This window comes from Camelus dromedarius, chromosome 7, assembly GCF_036321535.1.
Source record: "Camelus dromedarius isolate mCamDro1 chromosome 7, mCamDro1.pat, whole genome shotgun sequence".
Taxonomy (NCBI): Eukaryota; Metazoa; Chordata; class Mammalia; order Artiodactyla; family Camelidae; genus Camelus; species Camelus dromedarius.
In genome coordinates, this window is record NC_087442.1 from 61,846,996 (window position 1) to 61,873,933 (window position 26,938).

The window sequence follows — 26,938 nt, forward strand, 5'->3', positions numbered from 1 at the left end:
ACTAGAAGTGGGGGCCTTTACTCTGGATAAAAAAACTCCACCACAAAACTATAGATAGGGATGCAATATAATGCATATGTGTAGTCAAACTGTAACAATTCTATCTAATAAAACTGAAAAAAAAATTTTAAGTTAATAAAATTTGGAAAAAAAGAAATTGAAAAAATTGAAAAAAAAACTGTGCAGAGAAGTCATGCAAAGGACTCCTAGTAATCTGAAAAAAAAATCAAAATTCTTTGATTATGTTTAGTATTCCAGAGAAAGAACTCCAATTCTAGAAGCAAATCTATCAAGGTAACACAAGGGAAACTGAATAGGCAATGAATTTCTATGTATAAATACATCACTTGAGTCAAAGTCATGTTAAATAATATTTAATATGTTAATATATTAGTTAAACCATAAAATCTGCAAACATTACACCTCTCTGTTGTGTTTCATTTACAGTTGTCAGAAAGAAATGTTTTTTACTCACTGCAGCTTGCTGTTGTTTCAATTTATCTCTGTACTCCTCTAACTCTTGCAAATTGAGAACAGGAGGAAGCTTCTAAAACAAAGAATCCATAAATGAAGGGTGAAAAATAGTTTAATTTGGTTTCATTTACCTTCACACCTCTCCCTTATGTACTACAATCTGTGCATACAAAACAGTGTCACATCCCGTTTCCCCTGTCCTCCCCAAGTTCCCCTCTAGACTCCAGTCACAAAAGCCTGTATCTCTGTTACCCAACCTTCTGGTGCTCAAGTTCCATCCCTCACCCAGCCCTCCTATCTCCACTGCTGCAGCCTCTAACCTCCAGGAAACCCTGCCACCCCTGGGACTTCTGGACCTTGAGCAGGGAAACACTGCCTCCACAACCTGTAACCGAATGAGTGCAAGTCCCTAACCTCAGCCACCAGTACATCCCTACCTACCTATGACAGAACTCAAAATTTATGTCCCCTCTGAAATAATATGAATGGTAACTAAGCACCACAGTGCAATAGTGACAGTTGTTGGAGTACATTCTAGAGTACACATATTTCAGAGGACAATAAGGGAAACCAACAAAAATGCATACAATTGTATAGACAGGAAACTGCCAGGTTAGACTTCAAGCCTCAGTCAACTCATAATGAAACTTCAGAATGAGCTGGGTATTGCCTTTATCTAAAATCTTAATTTTACTATTTGGACTTTTTTTGAAGTTCCCGTAAATTTTTTTTTTTTAAGTTCCTGTAAACTTAAAACACCATTGTTCTAAACATTATGGCACAGGGGTAATTATCACGACTAAACAATTATGTAAATAAATTTTCATGACTGAAAGTCTCAGAGCTTTCCTAAATATATTTAACCAATATAAAATAAGATAGAGGCAACATACTAACATATGGTATGCTAACAGTTAAAAACCAAAAATACACAAATGTTTCCTGGATCAATAGTCTATAGCTGCACTTAATTTTACATCTTTAAATGAATTATCAGCATTGTTGAAAGATGAGATTATTTTTAATCACAATATGCTCATCACAGACCAGTCCTGGTATTTAAAAAAAAAAAACCCTAAAAATCATTCATAGCTCATTCACAAATTCAATCACTGAACACAACAGGCTTTAGATAGGTTTTAATGAAGGTTGTTTTTTTTTTTACCTCCAGCTCATACTTAACAATATCAAATGAGTCCGTAGAAAAATACACTTGTTCGATACTATTAATTAGTTCTTGTTCAGCTTGAGGGTCACTAGGCTGTTCTCGAAGTTCTCGGAATTCCTCCTTTATGGAAAAAAAAATCAGTTATAGCACCTGTAGCTATTATATTTCTATCTGCATGGAAATAAATAATCATCTGTCATAACACTTGCAAATCTCCTGGGAAACATTCTGACCAAGGAGACAGACTAACAGAAAACATTAGAGTTCACAAAAAATTAGGAAAAAAGCCAAACACTAAAAACTACCCATCTATTGGAGAAAAAAAAACTAGCCAGTTTGAGGATTCAGATTTTATTTTCAATTCCTTGTGTGCCAACTAGTAGTTGAGAGAATTTAGGTATAAACAAAAGGAAAAAAACAGTGAGTACCTAATATCTATCATACATACATACCACACATATACACATTTTCATCATTTAACAACATTCTAAAATCTGTCTCACCACAGATAAGCAGGGAACAACATCTCAATGACTTTCAGGTCACAAACAGCATTGGAATTCAGGTTTATAGTTAATAATTTTACAAATTTAAAATATAAATTCAAGAAATCCTTTCTTCTGCTGAAAATCTCACTGCTTAGCTAAGAAACACTTGGTTCCAGAAAAGGTTCACAAGATTAGTTCTGTAATTCTATGTCCAGAAAAGGTTTACAAGTTTAGCTCTGTAATTCTAAGCAGCCTCCTTCAAGGTGTACTGATACTACAATTAACGAACTGATTATGAACCTAAAGCTCTGACTTTGAGAAAATATTTTCTTTCTAATGATACGGCATAGGGCTCTGCTGGATTTACACAACAAAAAAGAGCTTAACAAAAATCCTACCCCTAATGTCAGCATACTTATCCCACACAGCTTCAGTGCATAACTGGATAAACCTTCAGCTAACCGGGAAATTTCAGTAATTCAGATACCCACTCTCTGCCACACTAATCAATCAACATATAATTATAGACATATAACAATTTAGTCAATTTTATTCAAATTAATCTCAAATACATTTAAGCACACAAAAGAAACCAGCATTTAAAAGCATTTTACAGTCAAAATAATACTTACCAAAACTTCTTAATAAACCACCATTAATTAAATACACAAAAATTATAGGGTCAATTAGAGGATAATATTTTCCAAATAGAGATATTCAAAATTATTTTATTGCAGGGTATAATTTTTATTGATTAAAAAAAGAGCCGGGGTGAGGTAGGAAAGGATAGACCGGGAGTTCAAAATTTGTAGATACTGACAGGTATATGTAGAATACATAAACAAGATTATACAGTATAGCACAGGGAAATATATACAAGATCTTGTGGTAGCTCACAGTGAAAAAAAAAATATGACATGAATGTATGTATGTTCACGTATAACAGAAAAATTGTGCTCTACACTGGAACTTGACACAACATTGTAAAATGACTATAACTCAATAAAAAATGTTAAAAAAGAAAAGAAAAACAAAAATCACGCAAAAAAGAGAGCCTGGTTTATATATCTTTTAGACTTGAATTTATATTTTAAATTTATAAAATTATTAATTATAAAATTATCCCCTCTTAGTAGAGTCAAGCTGAAAGAAAATATTACAGCAATAAATCTGAAACTCAAGAGAATAGCTAACTGTTCAAATTTAAAATTCCATTAAATTGAAAAGAGAAGGCAAAGTCCTATAAAAACTAAACCTGTGTAACTAAAAGTACAGGGGAAAAAAAGCTTCTTCAGTACCAAAACTCAACTTATAAAATATACAAACAAACAAAAAAAAATGTTAAAGATACAGCCATCACTGATTTAGCATGCAATTAGATATTCTGAGTACAGCAAGAAATCCAGCATCTTAACAGTGGGAGCTCTATTCCGGTGGGGATTTATCTACAACACACTAATCTGTGTAGCACCTTGGACAACGGCGCTGAGGAGGTTTAACGGACCTGGGCTAAACCCACACAACTCGTGGAAGGATTCCCAACTAGTTAGCCTATCCACAGGCAACCTCCCTGCATCCAGTGGAAATCTAAATTGACAGTGAGACACGAAATGGAAAAAGAGATCAGAAATTCCTGGCGATGTCCCTCCCTAAAAGTTCACAGCTTCAGATGCTACAAGCTAAGGGAACGAATAAGACCCAGGTGGGGATATAGCAATGCTGCCTCCCTAGGAATTCCGCAGCACCATAGATGTACTTGGTACTATTCAAAAAAAAAAAAAAAAGAAGATTACAAAAATTGCTAAGAATGAAAAACATCAGATACGGAACAAGCCAGAAATTCAAACAGACTGCAACGAATGAACATTTTCATCTCAAATGCATAAATGCCAACGGCATACAACTCCATGCAGAGGTTCTTTCTACACAACCTAATTGATTGATCTAAAGGTTTTAGCTGCAACTCTGCTATCAACCTTGGGCAACTGAGTCTCTTCATGCATGCTTTTTTTTCACCTGTAAAGGACACTCACATACACACACATGCTCAAAATGACACAGAAACAAATATCCAAAGTTATTAAAAATGTCAGAGGGAAAACATGATTTCATTTATAAATATTTCACAAGTGTACATTTCACAAATGTGATGAATCTGTAAAAAGAGTACAATCTGTATATGTATATAAAAGGTCAAATGCCATTCCTTCCTAGAGAACTCAGCAATTATCACAGAGAGCAGAGAAACGCATACAATTCCAAAGACGTTGCATCTAACACTTGACACTCTAAGTAACCTGGACTAAGGAGAGGGATAAAACGAAGAAAAGGCAGAAAAAGAAACATAGCAAAGTAGATTTCAATCCAAAACAAATGCCCAAAACCATATCCTTTAAAATACCCTCTCCTTACAGACAACTTAGTGGCTCCTGTGTGAAAATACATATCTGAACTCAAATTCCATTCTGCCTAGAATCCAGATCACTGTTTTCCCTTTTAATCCTACTGTGCTGCTTGTCTATAAGACTCTGCTCCTATCCAATCATTCTCTAAATGTTTCATCGCTGTTAGTGCTGCTGGCTCGATCAGATTACACACTTCTTGAGAACTGAGGTTTCTCCTTATTCTCCATCATTATGCTCCGAAGTGCCAAGGCACACTGTAGATAAAAATCACTGATCAAACTAATTTAAACAGTGAACTGTACAAAAAAAAAGGAAAACAACAACAAAAGGAAGACACAATACGTTCTTGTTTTGATGGTCAAAATCTTCCACCAATTCTTAAGAAAGGATTTCTTTCTTCTAACTAGAAGTAACAATAAATGTTAGGTGATTTTAGGGATATTTTATGTATGTAAATTAGAAAAATTAACAAACAGCTGGACTGCATATTCTTAACACATTACTCCATAATTTTGCCATTATATAACTGGTTCCCTAGGATTGGAGATATCTGAAAATAGCATAATTCGTCACCTAAAAACAACCAGTTTTGTGACCCACTATATATGAGACAAAATTTTACATAAACAAAATGAACAAAAGATTTCCTACAAAAAATTTGAAAGGTAAAATTAGGGGAAGAGAGTAACAAATGAAACTCCTCATACCACACTGAAATATGTAATATTTTTTAAAGTTACAATAATATTAGATACTTAAACTATTGTTTGGGAATAAAATATTTCAGTCTTAACAAACTGCTATTATGTTATCAATAAAATTAAAAAAAATTTATAGTGAAGTTTGTTTTACATAGTAACTAATACACACATATTATCTTTAAAAGTGGTATAAATGCTCTGTAAACTTTGAAAATTCAAAAATGATTTGTCAACAACTACAGACCACCAAATATGCCACAACTTGCCTTCTAATGGTATGTAATCTACTATATCTAAAATAAAGTACATCAATGTCACCCTGGAATTAAAGCTAGAGAAAAACTACAATTACAGTCATGAATTTAATTGTAAAGGGGATAAAAACAAAAGTACAAGCATCAAAAAAGAACAAATTAAACCTCTCTCCCTGTCATGAGGAAGTAACCTGCCTACTAGCAAAGCTCTATTACCCTATCTTTCCTGGTCAAGTCATGTATTTCAATTTAACAATTTTTTTCAATTCCCACCAGGTAAAAATTCTCCACACTAAGTCACACAGAAACAAAGATGAGTAAAACACAGCTCTTTCCTCAAACAGTTACTTAAGTAATGGGGGGGGGGGGGAGTCAGAGGAATAAACAATGATGATGCCAGGCAGAACACAAAGGAACACACACAAAATGAAGGGCATCAAAGGATAGTGAGCTCACATCTGATGGAAGAGGTGGCATTTAGAGAATACGAGGAAAGGTAAAATTTCAAGTTTTACAAACTGGGGGGAATAAGGCTACAAACATAAAGCAAAGCAAAAGTAAAAACAGTGAAGTGGGAATGCATACAACAGGTTAACCAGCATAGGATGGCTTCCCACAGGGCAGAAAAATGTCATAGGGGGAGACAGCATGCACACCAAAAGGTAATAAAATGCAACAATTGTGATGCTTTTAAAATCCAATATATTTTTATATATACTGGAACCATATTTTTCCTTCACTAAAAATAAAGCATCTTAGCACATATCACTGTGCCAGATGCTATATTCCAAAAGTAAACATAAATATTCAATATTTTCTTAACAAAATAAACCAAGCAGGGTTATTCTAGGAAAGTGGTGTATAACGAAGAAGTTATTCAATATTTTAGAGGCAGTCTTTTCCAGCAGTCACAAAACACTGTAAGATTGCATATTTTCTATTTTGATCATCTGAGATAAAGCTACATGAACACACACATAAAAAATACATAAAGCAAATGTAACTTTATGAAAAATAAAGAAAAACAATCATAGTAGAAATTAAAGTGAACATGTTTGATTTTAGCCAAGCCATTTTTCCTGTCAACATAACAACAAAAGGTCATATAAGAACTGGGGATTCAAGTCTATAAAACAACTGGAGCCCTCAAGCATAAGATGTTATAAAACATTTCCAATATACTTATGGTTTCTAAAGAACCAGGCTATAACTTTACAAAGCAATTTCCCACATAAGAGTTCCTCTCTTACGGGAATGTATTCAAGTTCAAGAGGGAAAAGAAAAACTACAAATTTTACATTTAATGACTACTTTCAAATTATCCAAAATTACCACACTAATTAAAAATATCAACTCAAGTTCAGGACTTTCAATTCTATTCACTTTTATAAGTGTGAACAGTTAGTTACGACAACTTTACAGGTCTCCTTACCTGTTAAGCTGTAAACAGGTCTCTAAAATTTTGAAAAGTATTTTAATCTAATTTTTAAACCCACAGAGCAGCCTAGAAGCTTACAATTGTCAGTAGCAGGTTTTTACCCAAACAAAAAGATAAATATAAAAATCTTCATTTGACACGTCAGGTTTCAAAACCCTGCAAAAAATGTATTATAGAATAAAAAAAAAGAAATTCAAATCAACTTCCATTTCTGTAGTTATCTATATTAGACCACAGTTCACATCATATATCTGCATAAATGAAGAATGCATTGTGGCGGGAGTGAGGGAGGGAGTAAAAGAAGAAAGTTTGCTCTTATAAAGCATGAATTTGGGTTTGCCAAGACAAATGCTTCTCTTTTTCTATGTGCATTTTTTCATCAGTCAACATAAAAAGAGCTATTCCGTTACAATAAATTCTAAAACCAGAAATCACGGTCTCACCGAAGTATACATCACATTAGAGCTCTAATTGAGAGCAAAAAATGTTTATCCATCAAAATCTATACAAAGCTTTAAGAAAGAACAAAAACAGGAAGTCTGCAATATTCAATCAGTATTATAAAAATCATAACTCACTGAACAAAAATAGGATTTCAGTTTCCAAATGAAATTGGATTCAAGATCACATATAACCTAAAACTATAATGAATTGCCAGATGTCTGATTAAGTGGGGAAATGGCACATTTTTCTTAAAATCTCAGTAAAACAACAATAATCCATCAAAGCAGTAGGTTCATCAGTTTGTGTTTGTGTTTTAAATAAAACATAGTTTTTCAAGTCTACAGTTTTTCTTCAGCCTTTCAGTGCCATCTAGTGGAATATTACTGAGGTTACAATATGAAAGGAGGTTTCAGGAAAACAATTTATAGAAGATTTGATAAATTAATCCAGCTTTATAACATATTAAGTGATCAAAGTAATGTACTTTTAATCCTTTCTTCAAAATAACAGCATTCCAAATATACACATTTTTAAGGAAACAGATCTTAAAGAAAAACTGATTTTATTCACAGAACTGTACTGAATTATTAAACATGTACTAAAAATCACAAAATTAGAAAGCAAAATGCTGATATTTGATACTCTGCCAAATATATTATTACTTTTCTTATTTAACAGTTATGATATTTTTAACAAGTATTTTCCTCAATTTATTTCTGCAATTTATTTATTATCTATTAAAGATAATCGATCTGGAGACATCAAATATATATATATTTAAAGCTATCTCTAAAAACTTCTCAACTTCATTCATAAACATCAAGCTGTTTGCCACATGCCTGTCCAGCTAAAGGTAAAGAAAAGACACATAAACTGAAGTATAGAGAGAAAAATTCAGTGCATAAGTCTTAATTTAGGGGGTTTTTGGTTTTTAGTTTTCAAACACCTCAGCAGACCCTCTACTCAAAAGAAGAAATACTACCTATTCTGAGAAAAGCATCACAGCACCTTCAATCCCAGTGTCTAATAACCTCAGTCTTTCCAATTCCTTCACCTTCAACATCCAATAAAACCCGCAGTCTGAAATCTTGCTTTTAAAATGTCTCTCAAATTTAACCCTTTTCCATTTCGTAAATGTCATATTCTTATCTCCTTCTTAATCAGAATCATAGTCCAGGATTTCCACTCAAATCCACCTTTACACTAACTATCCTTAAATTTAAAACAAATTAATCACCAATTCTAGAAGACCCAACACTCACTTCTCTAGCCACCCATCTCCTCTCCTGGCTGTGCTAACACTATATATACCTTGGTATAGATCTCTGCATACTCCTCTGCAATTACCTATTTTTGCTTGTCTCTCCTACTCAGGTTGAGGGAGGAACAGTCTTGTACAACTTTGCATTATCAGAACTTAGTAATTGGAGGGAAGGTATAGCTCAGTGTTAGAGTGTGTGTCTAGCATGCACGAGGTCTTAGAAGGTCAATCCCCAGTTCCTCCATTAAGAAATAAACAAATAATAAACCTAATTACCTCCCCATACCCTCCCCCCTCCAAAAAAAAACACCTTAATTGCCTGGCTCAATAAATGACTGCCAAATGCACTGCATAAATGATCTTTTATGATTTGCTATGAAACAAGGGTTAATAATCTCAAAACATCTGAAGCCAAGAGAAGTATAATTTTACTAATGGTTAAAAAGAACAGTTAAATATTGTTAGCCATGAATGCCTAAGAAAAACTCTAAATGATTTTGCAGATTCATGGTTAGAGTCCCTCTTGGTACCACCTGCAGAAGACACCTGTCTTAAATGAAACATGATCCTAATTTGAAAGTTTTTATCCCAATCACTAAAGCTAAAAGTCTCCTAGTCATAAACTTCAGTAACACAGAGAGCAAAGTACTCATCTTCTAAAAAACTGCTCAGTACAGTCTTTGTATGTCATCTCTCTCCACAAATATTACAATATAGAGAGTATAAAATACCCAAGCTAAAAGGGCTCTTAAATATCATCTAGTCTAATCACATCTTTTCACAGATGAGCAAACTGAAGTACAAAGCTATTAAAAGGACTTCTTAATAAACTGAATGTTTAAGTCAATACTTCGAACCTAGCCCTCTTGACTCTTAGTCCAGCCCTTCCCTCTTATCCTGGTAAAGTTCTAAAAATAAAGCTCTGTAGTTACTGCGGTTTTAGGATTCCTTTCAAGGATACTAAGAAGTCAAATCAAAGCCGTTTATCTTACTTCACAGAAGTATTCTAAATGCTAGAAAACATTCTGCCCAAAGTCCCAGAGTGTTACGGAATAGAAATGCTAGGGCAGCTACTCAGTAAATATTTGTGGAATAAATTAAGTATGCAAACAAAAATATTTTCTTATATTTAGACAAATACATTTTCAGGTTTTGACTGCAGCAGATTTCTTTTGTCTCCTCTCCCTGTATTTTTCTTTAGTGAAAAAAACTCAAAGGCATAACTAAATCAATCATGTAAGAGTAAACACAGCTGAGCTACTAATTTATGTGTTAGTAAAATCAAGGCCTTAAAAACAACAAAAACTCTTTAGCTTTACAGAACAATATAGGGAGGAAATATTTCCTTAAAAATTAATAAAACAATATTCATATTAGTCTTCTTTCTCAGGTTTATGATATGTAAACATTATGGAAGCACTATGGGAAGTTTACTTAAGGTCTAGATGCATATTCATAAGGTTCTGAATACTGATATTTTTTTAATGAAGATTCAACAAATACTCTCAACCACAGTCCTAGTAAGTTTTATAACTACTCACCATGTGGCCACTGCAATTATTACATATTATAAAAAATTTTGGTCTTAATTCTTCAGATTTCTTGTAACCAATTAAACTAAGTAAAAACCTTTCACATAATTCAAACAGTATAAATTTCCTTAAATGGATAACAAATTTAGTCAGTAAATACTATATAGATTAATTTCTTATATCCTTACCTCTGCATGAAAATCCCAATAATTTGAAAAAAAAAAGAATTCATTTCCCAGGAATGAAATTTTAGATCATCACTAACTCTTCATTCCACTTTTTACCACAAAAATTGTCAGTAAAACTTCCAAACTCTTATCTAGAACAGTTCCTGTATTTCCTTTCTCCATTCTTCTCACCAGGTACGCAGCTTGGCCAATAGTTCTCAAACTTGACTCCACACGGGAATCAGCTGGGGATCTTTAAACTCTACCGACACTTGGCTCCACCCAACACACCGTGATTTAATTGGAATGGGGTGTGGCCTCGATACTGGTTAATTCTAATTACCAGCAAAGTCTGGGCACCACTGACCTTGGTTCTGAACTATTTAAACTAAGATTTTCTTAATCTGCTCAGTTTCCTTTCCTATACCAAGTTCTGAAAAGAAACTTTTTTTTTTTTTTTTTACTGTCTATACTATTTTGTCCATCAAAATTCCAAATTTCCAGTATATGGATTATTTTATTTGACTCACATCTCCTCTTAAAATGGGATACAGGGTCACCTTGACTATAAAATGCAGAATTGTACCAGATGATTTCTAAGGTTTCTTCCCACTCAGAATTTATTTAGTTCTCAAAAAAAAAAAAACAAAAACACAAAAACAAATCAATAGTACTTTCTGGATTATCAAGCACACCTACTGGCCTTCTTTAGTTCTCCTTAACTACCCTCCTTTTTCTAATGAGTGAACCATATGAAATTTGCCAATATTAGACCATTTTTAATCCCAACAAATAGCCATTTCATATGATTCATCCTAATATTTTCTTCCTACTTATCCTTTGTACAAGACTCTTTAACGTAACACACCCAAGCTAAACTTTCTTTCTTGAAAACTCAATGAAATCTCAATTCCTTGTTCTAACTTTAAAAGACATGATGACAAGAAAAGGAAAAAGAATGGGCCCAAATGGGCCCATACTTGAAGATGAAAGATATCTTTTTTTTTAATGTTCTACCTATACTTGAGTGGGGTAGAGCTATTACATTACATGAAGCTTCTCCATACAAGTATTTATATTGACTACTTAAACAGTATAAATTGATTTTTTTGTTTTTTACTTCTTGCACTAGAGTATCAGAGGAACCCAACCTTTTTTTCCAACTGAGGTATAACTGACATACAACATTATATTAATTTCAAGTGTACAACAAAATAATGATATTTGTATATACTGCAAAATGATCACCACATTAAGTCAATGATCACCATACATGGTTACAGAATTTTTCTCTTGCGATAAGAGCTTTTAAGATCTACTCTCTTAGCAACTTTTGAATATGCTATACAGTATTATTAACTAGAGTCACCTTGCTGTACTCTACACCTCCATGACTAACCTATAACTGGAAGTCTGCACCTTTTGACTCCCTTCACCCATTTTCCATTTCACCCAGCCCCCCAAAACCCCCACCTTTAACAACTACCAATCTGTTCTCTGTATATATGAGCTTTTTCCCTTCAGATTCCACATATAAAAGGTCATATGGCATTTGTCTTTCTCTGTCTGACTTATTTCACTTAGCATAACATCACCAAGGTCTATCCATGTTGGCACAAATGGCAGGATTTCCTTTTTCGTGGCTGAATAATATTCCACCGTGTGTGTATACTACACTATATATATTAAATATATCATACACATACATATGTAATACATACACATATATAGATTTATATCACATTTTCTTTATCCATAAATCCTTCAATAGACCTTGAGGTTGTTTCCATGTCTTGGCAATTCTAAATAATGCTGCAATGAACATGGGAGTGTGCATATCTTTTCAAGGTAGTATTTTCATTTTCTTCAGATAAATACCAATAAGTGGAATTGCTGGATCATTTGGTAGTTCTATTTTCAATTTTTTTGAGAAGTCTCCATACTGTTTTCCATAGGGGCTGCAACAATTTACACTCCCACCAACAGTGTACTAAAGTTCCCTTTTCTCCATATCCTCACCAACATTTATTATTTGTTGTCTCTTTGATAATAGCCATCACAGGTATCATTACCAAGTTCAAAAAATATCTATCTCAACCAAAGTATATCTATGCAATACAGCTTACTCAGTTTAAGACCTGAGCTTTCAAATAATTCATAGAGTATACTACCATTTTCATAAGAGAAAAAAAGAAGGGAGGAGCCAACATGAACTACTCCATGTAAAACCACCCCCACCTCCACAGAGTTGATCTCTTCACCCTATTTCCTTCATAGTAGCCATCATAATTTGCAATCACCTTGTTTACTGTCTGTCTTCCCTCCACTGAACCTAAGTAAGCTCCCTGACAAGAGGAGTTTTGTCTTTTGAAAAAGACCTTTGTCTTTTCCACTGCTGTACTACCAAACCCTTAAGAATATCTAGCACATGGTCAATGCTCAGTATAAATTTGTTGACTATGTGAAGGAAAAAGGCTAGAAGGCAATGTTAACTTTGACTATGTTGATGATTTTTGAGATTTTTTTTTTTTTGGTTTACCATGTTTTCTGTTCATAGTACACACTACTTATTTATTAGAGGAAATGGTTATTTTAAAATAATAGTTTCAAATTACTATTTAACATTTTGTTGAAATGCTTTTAGTAATTTGAAAAACTTAAGTAAATCATTCTGAGGCCATCAAAATTCAAGTCATAAGAACTAGCTGCAACATTAATTTTAAAGCAATTGTATAAAAATAAATCATGTAAAAACATACACTGACATCACTAATCATCAGGGAAATGCAAATCAAAACCACAATGAGATACTAGTGTGGGAGAGGATGTGAAGAAATGAGAATCTCTGTGTACCATTGGTGGGAATGTAAATGGATGCAGCTACTATGGAAAACAGCATGGAGGTTCCTCAAAAAATTAAAAATACAAATACCATATAATCCAGCAATCTGACTTCTGGGTATACACCCGAAAGAAATGAAAAAAAGACTCTCAAAGAGATGTCAGCACTCCCATGTTCATCGCAGCACTATTCACAATAGCCAAGACATGGAAACAACCTAAGTGTCAGTCAACAGATGAACAGATAAAGATGTGAGAGATACAGATATACAGATACATAAATATAAATACACACACATACACATAATGGAATATAATTCAGCCATGAGAAAGAAGCAAATCTTGCCATGTATGATAACACAGATGAACCCTGAGGGATTTATGCTAAATGAAATAAGCCAGGCAAAGACAAATACTGTATGATATCACTAAAATGTGTAATCTAAAAAAGCCAAACTCACAGAAACAGCGACCAGAATGGTGGCTACCAGAGGCTGGGGGTGGGAAAAATTATGAGATGTTGGTCAAAGAGTACACCCTTCTAATTGTAAGTTGAAAAAGTTCTGGGGAATAATAAAAAAAATTAGGGAAAATTAAATTTATATGTACTACCTAACTACAAAGTAACATCTAAGTTGTGAAACAGCATTATATTTCAGCATAATATACTTAGCTGTGCTGTATACGGAACTTCTGAAAAGGAGACTTCTTAACCCTTAATTTCAGTACTGACTGCAAACTTCACCCACATCAAACTCAGTCTACCGACTGGAGCTTTACCACTCTCTGAACCCAGCAACTCTTCAATCCTCAAACCCATCCATAGTAGCTCAGCCCCGCCACGCCTGTGTGGTTTCAAGAGCGAGCACCGAGGGAACAGCACAAGAAGCCTGTAAGGTTCTCTCAGAGCAAGGCTGTTTAAGCTGAGAGCATTGAAAGTGATTTTACCCTTAAATGTTTCCCAATTTAACTAAATTAGCTTCTTAGTGTGTGTCAATCAGACCACGGCCCCAGGCTTAATCATCACCCGAAAATATTTACATCTGCTGACCTTGTGATTTCAAATTGGCCTCTCTACCTAGAGCCCATCATCTCAAAAGTAGACACCGCTGATCACTGATGAGGAGAGAGTGAGAAGGCAGTAAGACTGTAATGAGATCATTATAAATTCACCTCCTACAACTACTGGAAAAACATTACAGGCTCATGGTTTAGAGACAATAGAAAGTTCTTAAGTAATGCATTCATGTAGTTTTAAAAGAGACTCACCAATTTTACTCTGGTTCTGAAACAGCTAATGCAATCTAATTCAAGGCATGTTCATAATGCCTGATTATCTTTTCTTAAGTCAAAGAAGTAAAGAAAATAATGTATCAGTTAGGATTTATGGTTCTCTCTCAGTTCCCAATTTTATCACATCCAGTAGTCATTGTAACATATAAAACTATTCAAAATGCCTCTTTAAGGTTTTTGTCTGAGCTATTGCATGCAAAAGGGTTGGGTAGAATTTTATCGTATTTGGATATGACTTAAAATAAAAGCTAAGCAGTAAATACAAAATTCACCTTAGGGGGTAAGGCACCTCAGAAAGGTGGGAAATCATTCTCCAAACAGCCAACACTGAGGTGTGATGAGAGGCCTAATCTTTGCTGATCAAGAGAAACAAGCCCTATGGATTAAGATGCCGGACACAGAAAACAAACAGTAGTTTCAAATATGATCTTCAAATTGAAAATCACAAGAGCAGACATTCAAAACAGGCTTTGATGTATGATGGCGCTGCTATTCAGGGAGGCAGCTCCAAGAGGAAATGCCCCAGAGGGAGAAACAGCAGGGATTTATTTATTTAACAATGGTTAATATTTCTCCTGAGGGGAAGCCAGCTAGCTTTCAAATAACACCTATTAAATTTGTAGACTGCAAAGTTCACATGAATATCAGGGGATTAAAATCCAAGATATCTACAATTTAGTGTAAACTATGCTTTAGCTATTTATTCAAAAATCTCTGCTCCATAACAAAAACATAATTTACTATGATTTTTGCCTCAGTGTTACAGCATAAAAAGTAAATCATTTCATTTTATTTATCTGAATTACAGGAGATGAATCAATAAGGTTCCTCTATATATATAACTGCTTTCTGTTGAAGAATTTGGTACAATAATAAACTCTAAATTTATTAATTTCGCGTTTTCTGCTTCATTATAATGAATCATACTGCATCCCAATGAGTAATGAAAGCAAAAACAAGCCCCAAGCTTACTGCATTATAAAACTTTACCTAGCTTATCATAACAACTATCTGCCTGTGGGAAGGAAAAGCTTCTGTGAATCAATAGCATCCAAAGGCAATAACATTTTCTTAAGGAAGTTAAAAGTCACGCTCACTCATATAGATCAATACCTTTCCAGGGACCCGGAGACTCTCAATGGCACCAAGATCACTGAGGCTCTCAGGAGGGCTTTTCAGACCCTTAAAAAAAAAATAAGATGAAAAGAGTTTTAATTGCGCTGCAGAATTGTAACATAATAGAACATATGTACTGACGTAGAAATCACCACTTTAAACAAACAGAAATTTTCCTTCTTTAAAATACATAGAACATATATATAAAAATAATTGTCACAATATATATAATATTACCATTAAATCAAGTAAAGATGTACTTATGGGAATTTAAAATAAAATTACTATATGGGACCTTCATAACTAATGATTGAACTTAACCATGATTTAAAAAAAAACAAAAGAAACTTGGGTGACAAAGAGCATTTTATAAGAGCACCTATGAACTAATCATTACCAAATTAATGTGGTAAAAAGGTCCAAGCATTATGATCCACAGATATAATATACGACCTGACTGAGCTAACCAAAGATTTTTAAATAATGATAATTGCTTAATTAATACGTAAGTAATCCCTAGATTTTACCTTATCATTTCTCACCAATGTACCCAATTTATACTACATAATTGAGACTTAAATCTCACATCTCACTGCTTTCTACCTGTTCTTTAGCTCTTTGGTTTACTCACTCCAAATGAGGGATTCTAAAGGTCTTATTTGTATCGGGGAAAGTTATCAAGACGGATAGAAGTTAGCAATTTAAGTTTTCTTTAAAAGCTTCCTTTTAAAAACAGGCTATTCAAAGCAGACACCTGAAGTCCTTGTAATATTAGCCTGTAAACAAAATTAGCTGGTATATGAACTTGAGAGATTTATACTGTCAAGTTTTTGCCCTTTAGAAACACTATATTGGCCCTTTGGTGTCCTTTGTAACCCAAATACGTGGTACATTTAGGTTGATTATTTGAGACTTAGAGTAGAACTTGCTTATTTTTAAATTAAGGAGGTGTGTATTTTATCTTATCATCACCGGTCAAATCTACGATTTTTTATGACATAGTGTTCTGCCTCACCCCCAAGTGTGCCATTACTTCCAGAATACTGAGACAGGATGGAAGGGGGCAGGGCACAACCATTCAAGGAATGCTACAGCAATTAACATCAAAATGGTGAAAGATTCAACCCCCAGTAGGCCTTGAGGCTCAGGATTATAAGAGACTTAACTTCTAGTAGATCTTGAGCTTCATTATACGCTCATTATAATACATTAACAGGGTGAATAAAACGCCCACAGGCACCATGGCAGTCCCAGGGCTAGCCACAAAAGGTCAGAGTGGGAAATGGCCAACTTCCTGGGAATCCCAGTCCCTTCTCCAGGCTACTTAGACTGGTCCTTCCACTTATTAGCATATGAAGCCACCAAGCCCATAAAAACTAGCAACACGGTGCCTTCGCGGCCACCCTCCTCTCCCTCTTTGGAGACAGTCCGCATTCTGTCTATGGAATGTGTACCTACTTTTAATCTGAGCACCGAACCCCCACACCTCATGGCCTTTCTCTTGCCTTTCAATGTATCCCTCTGAACAAATCTTTCACTCACTCAACTGTGGCTCGCTCTTGAATTCTTTCCTGCGTGAAGCCAAGGACCCACACTTGGCAGGGTACGTCCCAGGGGCTCAGCCGAAGCCTAGGACACAGCCCTTCTCACGCGCCACATGTGTTTTCCTGCAACACACACACACACACACACACACACACACACACACACACACACCCTCTAAAGAAACCAAACCAATTCCCCACTTTCACAACTCCTCTCTGAAGTTTTCCTAAATCCCTATGTTTCAAACCAACACACTATCTCTCAGTATTGCCCATGGATCATCTCCATCAACATCACCCAGGGAAGTTCTCAAACATACAATTCCTAGGTCCCAACACAGACCTAATAAAAAAGTATTTCAGAATTAGAACCAGAAATTGCAGTTCAACAAGCAACCCAGGTAACTGATCTCTAATGTTTTAGAAAACCCACTAGACATTTCCCAGCACAATACCTCTGCCAAAGTAGTGAAGTTTTAAATATCAAATATATATCTCTCTCAGACCCAAGAGAAGGGAAAGAACAAGTCCTATCTGCCTCTATAGCCAGGGGCTAGCAAAGTTCCAGGAACAGAGTAAACACCAAAGAAATTAGTAAATTATTTGGAGCCTCAGACAGGCTCCAACCTCCAACTAATTATAACATTGTTTCCATGGGAACATGCAGTTGCCTTTAAAATGACGTTTCTAGGGAAGACTGCTGGAATAAGAAAAGCATATGGAGGCTTAAGGTCTTACACAGAGTGAGGGAAGAAAAGTATGTAATTACTCTTGTTTTTCTGTTCTTCCTTGTCCCAATTTCTCCCCAACAGTCATAATGAAAGCACAGCACCAAAAGTGGTAAAGAAGGCACGGTTGGGTTACGCAACTAAACTCCTCCACACATTATATGCACATGCTTACGTACATTCAAATATATACACATACATGAGACTAAAAGTTCATAATTTGATTCAAAATCATGACCACCCCTAAAATATCTTTCTTAAAAATACAATTGCCATGCCTTTTAAAAGTATTTATTTGTTTAACTAATCTAACAGAAATTCTTGGAGAAACATATCAGGTATAGTTTTCTTTCCCCAGAATTAGTAAAGAAACCAATGCCTGAAGCAAGTAAACAGGTGATATATATACCAGTGTCTAGAAAAAGGCCTTACTTCCAAATTAGTTACCACACACAATAATTTGCTATTAACACATAGCAACTTCCCACCAAATGTACAAAAGTAATAAAAATTGGAAACCCTGTGGATGTTACGGAAATGACAGGCCAGCCAAGAAACAAGCACCACTCAGAGGGTTGGAGCTCTCAGATTTATTACGCCGGCAGGCTCTGAGGGGCTTTTGCTCCGAAGCTCTGAACACCTGCAAGATGTGTGCATGAGGTTTTATAGGGTTAATTACAAGCTTGGGGTATTTGGCCAATAGGCATGGAACAGCTTTAGCAGCATCATTATCACAAAAGTAGAGGCAGGGAGGCAGCAAGCCAACATTTCAAGGCCAGATATGTCTCTTTGAAAATCCAGCTGGCTAGCAAAAAAAACATGAACAGGGAATCAGCAAACCAACACTAATTAACTTAGATTTACAAGTTAGCCCAGAAGAACTAAAATCCGTAATCTGACACTTGTTTCATTTAGATTTGTGAGTTAGCTTGTTAGTCCAGCCAGGCTTTTCCTTCACATGGACATGTCAGGAAGCAGAGGACTCAAAGAATGAGTTCTGCAGCCTTGAACAACTTACCTACCCTGCCTGTCCTCATAGTCTAATGATGGTGACAGTAAGTCAGAGGCTGTTGTAAGGAATAAAGGAGATAACATACGTGAGAGGCCAAAAACACTGTCTGGTATATCGTAAGCATTCTTTTTAAGTGCTAGCCATTATTCAGAATATCACAGAGAAATGCTTTTATCTTATCAAAACAGAAATGAAGAATTACATAAATGTCTCAAAGCACAATATCTAACACTTGCATTTTAGGATTACACATCTTTAACACTTTGATTAGCAATTTTATAAATTTCTAGTAACAAATATGAAGTCATCATTTTATCTTCACCTCTTTAAAGCAGGAAGCCATGGTTACAACCATAGTACTCTGCCTTTATCAAATTGGAACTTGCACTGTAATCATTAACCATTATTTGATTTTCTTTTGTACTTGGTTTTGGTTTTGATAATTTCCCGTTTAAATTTATACAGAATTCATCACGAATAATACCTGCCTCTGCAACTTTATTTCTTTGCCCGAATCAGATTACACTTCAGATGACTTCTGTACTGTGTACACGAATCCTCAATTCCCATTTACCAGACCAGTAACTTATGTTCCAATGATCAAAAGAAGCATGTGTGAGGATTTGTGATTCCTTCTCTTTTCAGCAAAACTCAGTGGAGGGTTTATCCTCAGCACTCAGTTCCTCTCGAACCCACCCTACTTAGGCTTTCCTCCCCGCCACTTCAAAACAGTGCTGTCATAGGGTCACCAGTGACCTTTCTGCTGCCCGGTCCAGAGGCTCATTCTCACCTTCCGGGACCCATCTGCAGCATTTAACACAGCTGATTAAACACTCCCTCCTCTTTTACATTCTTTACTTGGTTTCCAGGACCCACTTGATTTGGCTGTTCTCTTTATGCAACAAATATTTATTGAGCATCTGCTACAGGACGGGTGCTCTTCGGGGTGCAGCAGACTGCTTACCTCACTGGCTGTTCCTTCTCCATCTGCCTTGCTAGACCCACCTCTTTCTCCAGCCTCAGAACACTGAATCCTCAAAAGCCCCAATTGTGGACTCCTGTTTCACTTCTACACTCACTCTATTGGCGATCTTAGTTTATATACCCTCTCTACGTGCATAATGCCTACATTTTTATCTACATCCTGGATTTCTCCTCAGAAATTCAGGCTCTTTTAGCCAATTGTCTACTTTCTTTCTCCACTCAAGTATCTAAGTGGTGTTCACGTCAACAAGTCTAAAAACTTTCTCCCTTCCTTCAATCTGTTCCTCCCACTTCTTTAAATGGCAATTCCATTCTTCCAACTGCTGAGACCAAACTACCTGGAGTCAACCTTGAAGCTTCTTTCTCTCACAGCCAAAATCCAATCTGTCAAGAAATCCTGTCAACTCCACATTTACAGTGTATCCACAATCTGACCTCTTCTCGACACCTCCCCCACTAGCACACTGGTTAAGGCCCACACCCTCTCTCGCTTGGATTCCTGCTATAGCATTCTCATCGTCTCCCTGGCCCTGCTAAGAGTGAGGAGAAAAGTAAGAGAGAGGAGGTGAGGATGAGGTTCTGTGTGATCTGGCTTCCGGACCTCATCTCTCACTACCTTAACCTCTCTCCTCACTCACGTCACTCCACCCACACTGGCCTCTTACTATTCCTCAAACATAGCCCCGCCTCAAGGCCTCTACATTCACTTTTCCTTCCACCCAGAATGCTCCTTGCCAGATATCCTTATAGCTCACTCCCTCAGCTCCTTCAGGTTTTCACACAAATGTCACCTTCAAACCCCAAATCGCCAACAACTCCCAGGACTCTCTACCCTCTACTCCTCCAAAGCATGTATCACCATGTCTGCCTTAATACTTGTCTGTTTCGTTCACTGCTGCATTCCCCAAACTTAAAACAGTGCCTGGCACAGAGTGTTCAATAAGCATTTGCTGAATGAACTGAAAGAACAGAGGCCAGCCTAACAGAGAAAGTTGAACAACAGATCTCATCGAAATAGAGAGCTAAAAACGCCTGCTCACCCACTCTCCTCCAAACCAAGATCCTTGGAGAACTGAAGTGTCAAAAAAAATCTAACTTTCTGAGACCTTAATTTCACATCTCTCCACATTAACAACAAGATATTATGAGCATATTCTTTGGCCTCACAGGAAAGAAAAATCTTTATTTATATTTACTTTTAGCATTACTACATTTAACCTAATAATAAGCAGTACTAAATAAAATCCCCAATGTAACTCCAGGTAGCATCCTACTTTCATACCTCACAGATTCATGAAATAAGAATAATGATTTAATATACGAAGGTCAACTCATAAATAAATATAATTATGATGACTTTAAAAATCTGTGTAAAACTCCTAATTTTACCTCACGTTTTACACAATATAGTTCCAGGTTTTTGTATGTTTTTCAGTTTGAGGGGTTTTTTTCCCATTCCAACTAAGCACAGATTTTACCTGCTTAATAAGCAACTGATTGAGACTGAAGTTACTATTTTCAGAACAGTTTCACTATATTTAGGAGAAATAAACTTACCACTGGCATGTGGACTTTTGTATTTTCTCTCTCCCACTTACTATTACAAAATACTGTTAAAAAACAAACCAACCAAAGTCACTGCATGACGAGGGCAATGCTGACTACACTGAACTGCATGGCAGGCAACAGGAGAGAGCACCAAACCTAGGTGATGCGCACAAGTCCAAATTCAGCATTCCAAAGGCAGTCTCGGGGTGTTGGTGATGTAACGTTCAAAAGTGCAAAACAGATGCTCAAAAAAGTTAGATAACTTGCTCAAATCACACAGGTACTAAAGGATGGAGCAGGACCCAAACCCATCCTCAGGAAAGTAGTACTAAGCGTAACACCAGTGCTCAACAAATGTGAGGGACTGCCAAATGTTAATACCCACCTACTCAAATCTTTTATTATTTACAGAACACTTTAACTTTTTTTATGACATTAATAATATAATTTGACAGAACTAAAACAATCACATAGGACTCATGTATTCTTCATCAGCAATCTACAATTTGTAACCTATTCAGATACTGAATCATCAAAGAACTTAATCTGGGGAAGGGGAGGGAGGTGCCAAGATGGCAGAGTAGAGACTCATACCCTCTCCCACAAATACATCAAGAATTACATCTATAAACCCATGAATCGCACAGAACTTAATCTGGAATTTGTAATCTTTTTAAAATCAACAACGACAAAAAACTCAAAAAAAAAAACTTCACAAATGAACCTTTCACTAAAAGATTAACCTCCACATTCTCCACTGATTCAAAACTCTAATCTAAATTATGCTTCTCTCACACTAAAATAATAAAGAATGGCCAATTCTACTGAAATATTAGAATCTGAAATAAAGGTATCTAAAACCAAACCATGATCAATAAATACATAAAAGTAAAGTTCTGCCACTTCTTACTTGAAGGAGGCTAACAATTTTTAGGAAGTCCCTATTATTTATTAGATGAGGTAGAAAACAAAGTCTCTATTCATTATCACTCCGGTTAAAAAAAAAAAAAAAGCCATTATTTTGCCATGACAATGATTTTTTTTTAAGTATCATGTCACATACACTGAATGATGACTCCCATGACAACTGTGAGAAATGAACAAAAAATAATTATTATTCTCATTTTCACATCCGGAAACAAGCTACCAGGTTAGGGATTTGACCAAAGTCATGAAGCTACCAACGCTGTCTTCAAACTATCCGCTTTTTAAATTTTTTCCAGTCATCTGTATTGCACAGACCTCACTTCCCTGCCCAAGCCACCGCTCACAGACAGGCAGCCTGGATAAAGGGAAGCCTGCAGGTGTCACTGGAAAGATGGCAAAAGGGAGAAGAAGGGAAACAAAGATAGCCTGACTCCCTCATTAACCTTATCTAAATGAATGTTTCTGGGTCGCTGCGACCCGCCTGAACGGGGCTCCGAACCCGGCGGCTCAGGTGAGTTTTCCAGGGTGTGTTCCGGCTTCCCAATGCTCCTGACACCCACCACAACCCAAAACTTAGCTCTCTGTCCCCCGCGGCCCAGGGATAGAACATCTCGGCCCCTTTCCCAGCGGAGATGAAGGAGGCTTTTGCTTCAACCTCTGCGACTTACCTGTCGGGTCATAAGAGACTTAATTTTTTGCATGTCGAGATCGTGAGGCAGTATTCTGCCGCAAAAAAACTAATAAATCACACAGAACCAGCAGACAGCTGGCCCCGATACAAGGAAGCCATAGTGAGTGGTCACGTGGAGCTGCCGACGTGGGGTCCTCTTCCTTTCCCCGAGCATGCTGGGAACTGTAGTCTTCCGGCTGCCCCGGCACCAGCAATGGAGGAGAGATGAGGGCTCAGGTACTACATTTCCCGGCAAGCAAAACAGCTTACGCTTCAGTTAAGCCCACAAATCCGGTTTCGCTGAGTGACCGCGGCCGTCGACGGTTTTTACTGAGGTACTTGCTCTCTCGGTAGTTACGTTTTGGTGAGGCGAAAGTCTAATTCATAAGTGACGAAGCACGGAGCGACAGGAACAAGCACTGAGAAGGCAGTATTTAAACCAGGCTGACTTAATGCCCCCTAGGAGTGTAGTGGAGGAAACCCCACCGGGTGTAGAGAGGCGGGGTGGGAGGAGCACAGGCTGACGCTAAGGGCGGGAACGCCAGGGAAGGCACGCTCCGAGGAGAGTGACCTGAGAACTTGGCACTCCCCGGGTGGCACTGGGCTTGCGCTGAGGAAAAGTGTGGTCCTGGTTGTCCAGTAGGCGGTGTCCAGGCTTAGGGCTGTTCTTTCCTAAGTCTTGGCATCCACTGCAGAAAACGAAAACCAAAGATTTACCCTCCACCTATTATCACCTGTGTAATTTAAGTCATGTCGATGGAAAATAAAACTATAGTAGGTACACCTGTCATTTTAACGTCCTCTTTCAGTTGTTAGCAGTTTAGTTAAATTGGGGGAAGCAACAGCGGAATTGCATCGAGCTCAATTTAAGAAAGAACTTTCCATGAGAACTTTGTATGAGACTACCAGAAAAAAAAAGCGACCGAGAGCTAGCACGTAATAATAGCTGACATTTATTGAGAGCTTACAGCATGTCAGAAGCCCTGCTAATAGCTTTACATGTAGTATCTCATAAGCATCTTGTGGGGTTGGTACTGTTATCCCCATTTTAAAGATGAGGAAACAGGTATGGAGAATTAAGTAACTTGCCTAAGATTACTGCAGATGTGCAAGCAGAAACTGAAGGACTGATTATCCAAATGCTGTTTTAAGTAAGGGTTTCATGTATGGTGTTGAAGAGCGAGTCCTAAAGGGTGATACAATGATTTTTTTAAGTTTACATTTATTTTAATTAGTGTTTATTAGGAAAAAATATAAAACACAGAGCCAGGTTTTCAGTATTTCTTAGGACAATTAAAGAAATGTTAAAGTGTGCCAAACTAATGAAAAATATTAGATAAACGATAGTGTGGGTGGTAGATAGATATAGCAAAAGTCATAAAAGTAGTTTGCAAATGACTGAAGTTTGAGGTCATTTGCAACTCTGAAATTCTATAATTTGACCTTTCAGAGTCTTGTCTTACTAATTTTTACAAATGAGATTAAAATATTTGATCCAGAGTGATGTAAGTGAGAGGATACAAGTGAATATAAACTCTAAAGCACCTTATAATTGTGAAGTCTTATAGTCATAATTCTGCCAAGTTCTCTGCTCCAACAGAGCCATCCAATTAGGCTTCTATTATTGTGCTTAACAATTCCTTTTTAAATTATGTGTTTACCTATATGCTTTTCTCCCTCTGTTATTTCTAACCCCATAAAGAAATTTCAGGGCCTTTTGGGCAACCATAGTTTGGTTCATTCTTTACCTGCTCTAATCTTAATTGCCAAACAGTTCTTACTGTGTGAAGATCTTCAATATTTAGAAGTCTCTGAAAGCATCAAAGAAATAGAAACTGCCAACCATATTAGCAGATAAAATGAAACTCAATTCAGTAAATGACTGTTAGGCACTAGGCTACACTATCCTAAGCACTTTAGATAAATAAAATACAGTTTTGGCCCTCAAGGAGTTTACAGTTTAGTTATCCAAGTCCAGTAGTTCTCAGACCTGCTATTCAGATTCACCTGAGGTGGGTACCATAATAATTGTTATCCTTTTCTTTTGGGTTCTTTGTTTAAGATCTTCAGTAATTCTTATAGATGGTGGCCAGCTCTAGCATTTCAAATCCATTCTTTACAAAAGAGGAAATTTATTTAAGGCTTCGAGGTCACAGGACTAGAACCCAGATCCAAACCCAGAATTTTCCTTCATACACTCAATACACAAAGTTGCAAGTGACAAGATATATCTCTATCTATCTCTATCTATCTATCTACCTCCCTATCAACACATAGGTATATCTTATTCCACATATTTGGAGTTTTTTAATCAGCCAAATTGGAGAAATGAGTGTTTATCTATTTGACCCTGAAAAGGCAAGAAAGCATTAAAACTTTGTTTTACTCTGATACTCTACATTTTAGTTTATTTCTTGTTGACTAAAAAGAAATGGAAATTCCAGGCTTCTAAAAGTTCATAGACTGTAACTGTAACACTGGAAACTGTAAATATTGGAAATTGTAAAGTAAATCAGTGCTGTTACCTAAATAAAATATATTTTCTAATTCAGCATACTCTAACACTGTAGAAAATAAGTGAGCCATACATGAAAACAGTATTAACCCCCTAAATTGAAGCAAAAACAAAAAACAAGGCTAGAGCCCCAAAGCACACTTTTTTAAAGGGGAAGCATGTTATTTCATTTCCATTTTTCAAAAATACATATTTAAGACTTATTTAGGACTCACACTTGCCTGAGGGTCATTAGTGGTAGGCCAGAGCAAACTAGTGCAAAGTGTGGATGGCCTGCCAGCAAGTCTTAAGGAAAGCTTGTTGGTCAATAGTCCCCTGGTAAAGGAACGCTACCCCATTTTAGCAGATTGGAGCATCCAGGCTAAGAGTTAAGTAAGTTGATGTGATTCAAGACAGTAGCATTAGCAGTAAAGTAGGATAAGGGTATATTTCTGATGGCCCAAACAGGAAGAGCCTCTGGAAGCTTAAAATTAAAGCTGAGATCCTGGGTTGATTAGGAAGATACATTTCTAGTCATCCTATAAATATCAAAGCAGGGAGAAGATGTGACCTCCCCAGGACAATGTAACTACACCTCAAGCAGTAGTAGAAAAAGAGGACACTTGCTGAAAGTAAAGCGGTAACCCAGATAGGGGCCCAGGAAGAAGACATTGCTGCATAGTCATTTAGTGACCGTATCAGTAGAAGGAGGCTTCTGGGAGTTAGCACTGTAGACATAGCTGTATGGGAGTGACACGAGCACAGGCATAGGGAATTGTGATGGCTTCTCTAGCAGTCAGCTCTTCACTGTAAACTGTAATCTTTCCTAAAATCTATCTAATTATAACATAAGACAGGGCTTTCTTTTCCCGGTTCTTTTTAATCTCCACTGTTCTATGTTGACCTTGGCATTGGCATTGTACCACCTCTTCTTATCAATTCTTTCTGCCATTCCAAAACACTCATATGCTACTGGTAAATAACGAGTGTGGATGTTTGAAATGCAGTGGCAGATTGCTTTATAAAGCAAGACCAGCTTTACATAAAATTTAAACAAACTCAACAGTAAACTATAGTGTGACTTGAGCAATGACAAAAAGCCTTGCACCCATCCTCCCGCTCCTTTCCCTGACACACTTGGCGTTGTTTGAAACTTAATCACATGAATATAGATCGCTTAAATTAATCGGCTTTTTTACTTTAAATGCAAATATAACTAAGATCACTAAACAGGCTCTTGAACAGTGTGGTATAAACACCTTAAACCATCTTTAATAATTACGTAGAAATTGAAAACCATCGAAGTTCTCTTTTCACATTATCTTGTATTCTTCTTGCGTAAACGTCCTGAATTCAGAAATATCAGCAGGAAGAGTTTATGCCTACTTCCTGCCACTAGAGGGCGTATTGTCCTGGTTCTGTCACAGCACTTACGATGTACCAATTAGG

General features: G+C 36.4%; 2 protein-coding genes across 3 annotated transcripts in view; one reads left to right on the forward strand and one right to left on the reverse strand.

The window, feature by feature from the left end:
* The window catches only part of VPS50 (VPS50 subunit of EARP/GARPII complex), a 105,745-nt gene extending 82,601 nt beyond the window's left edge, over positions 1-23,144 (reverse strand). The window contains exons 1-4 of the mRNA XM_010979671.3: positions 22,994-23,144; positions 15,580-15,648; positions 1,640-1,762; positions 476-547 (exon numbers count right to left, since the gene is read on the reverse strand). Of these exons, the coding sequence (XP_010977973.2) occupies positions 476-547; positions 1,640-1,762; positions 15,580-15,648; positions 22,994-23,026 (297 nt within the window). The 5' untranslated portion in view covers positions 23,027-23,144. The remainder of the gene's footprint in view (positions 1-475; positions 548-1,639; positions 1,763-15,579; positions 15,649-22,993) is intronic.
* Positions 23,145-23,207: 63 nt separating this feature from the next.
* HEPACAM2 (HEPACAM family member 2) overlaps positions 23,208-26,938 on the forward strand; it is a 46,619-nt gene continuing 42,888 nt past the window's right edge. The window contains exon 1 of one of the 2 annotated variants that reach the window (XM_031454911.2): positions 23,208-23,330. The gene's annotated coding sequence lies outside the window, so the exon portion shown is untranslated. The remainder of the gene's footprint in view (positions 23,331-26,938) is intronic. The other variant, XM_031454910.2, reaches the window with a different exon arrangement.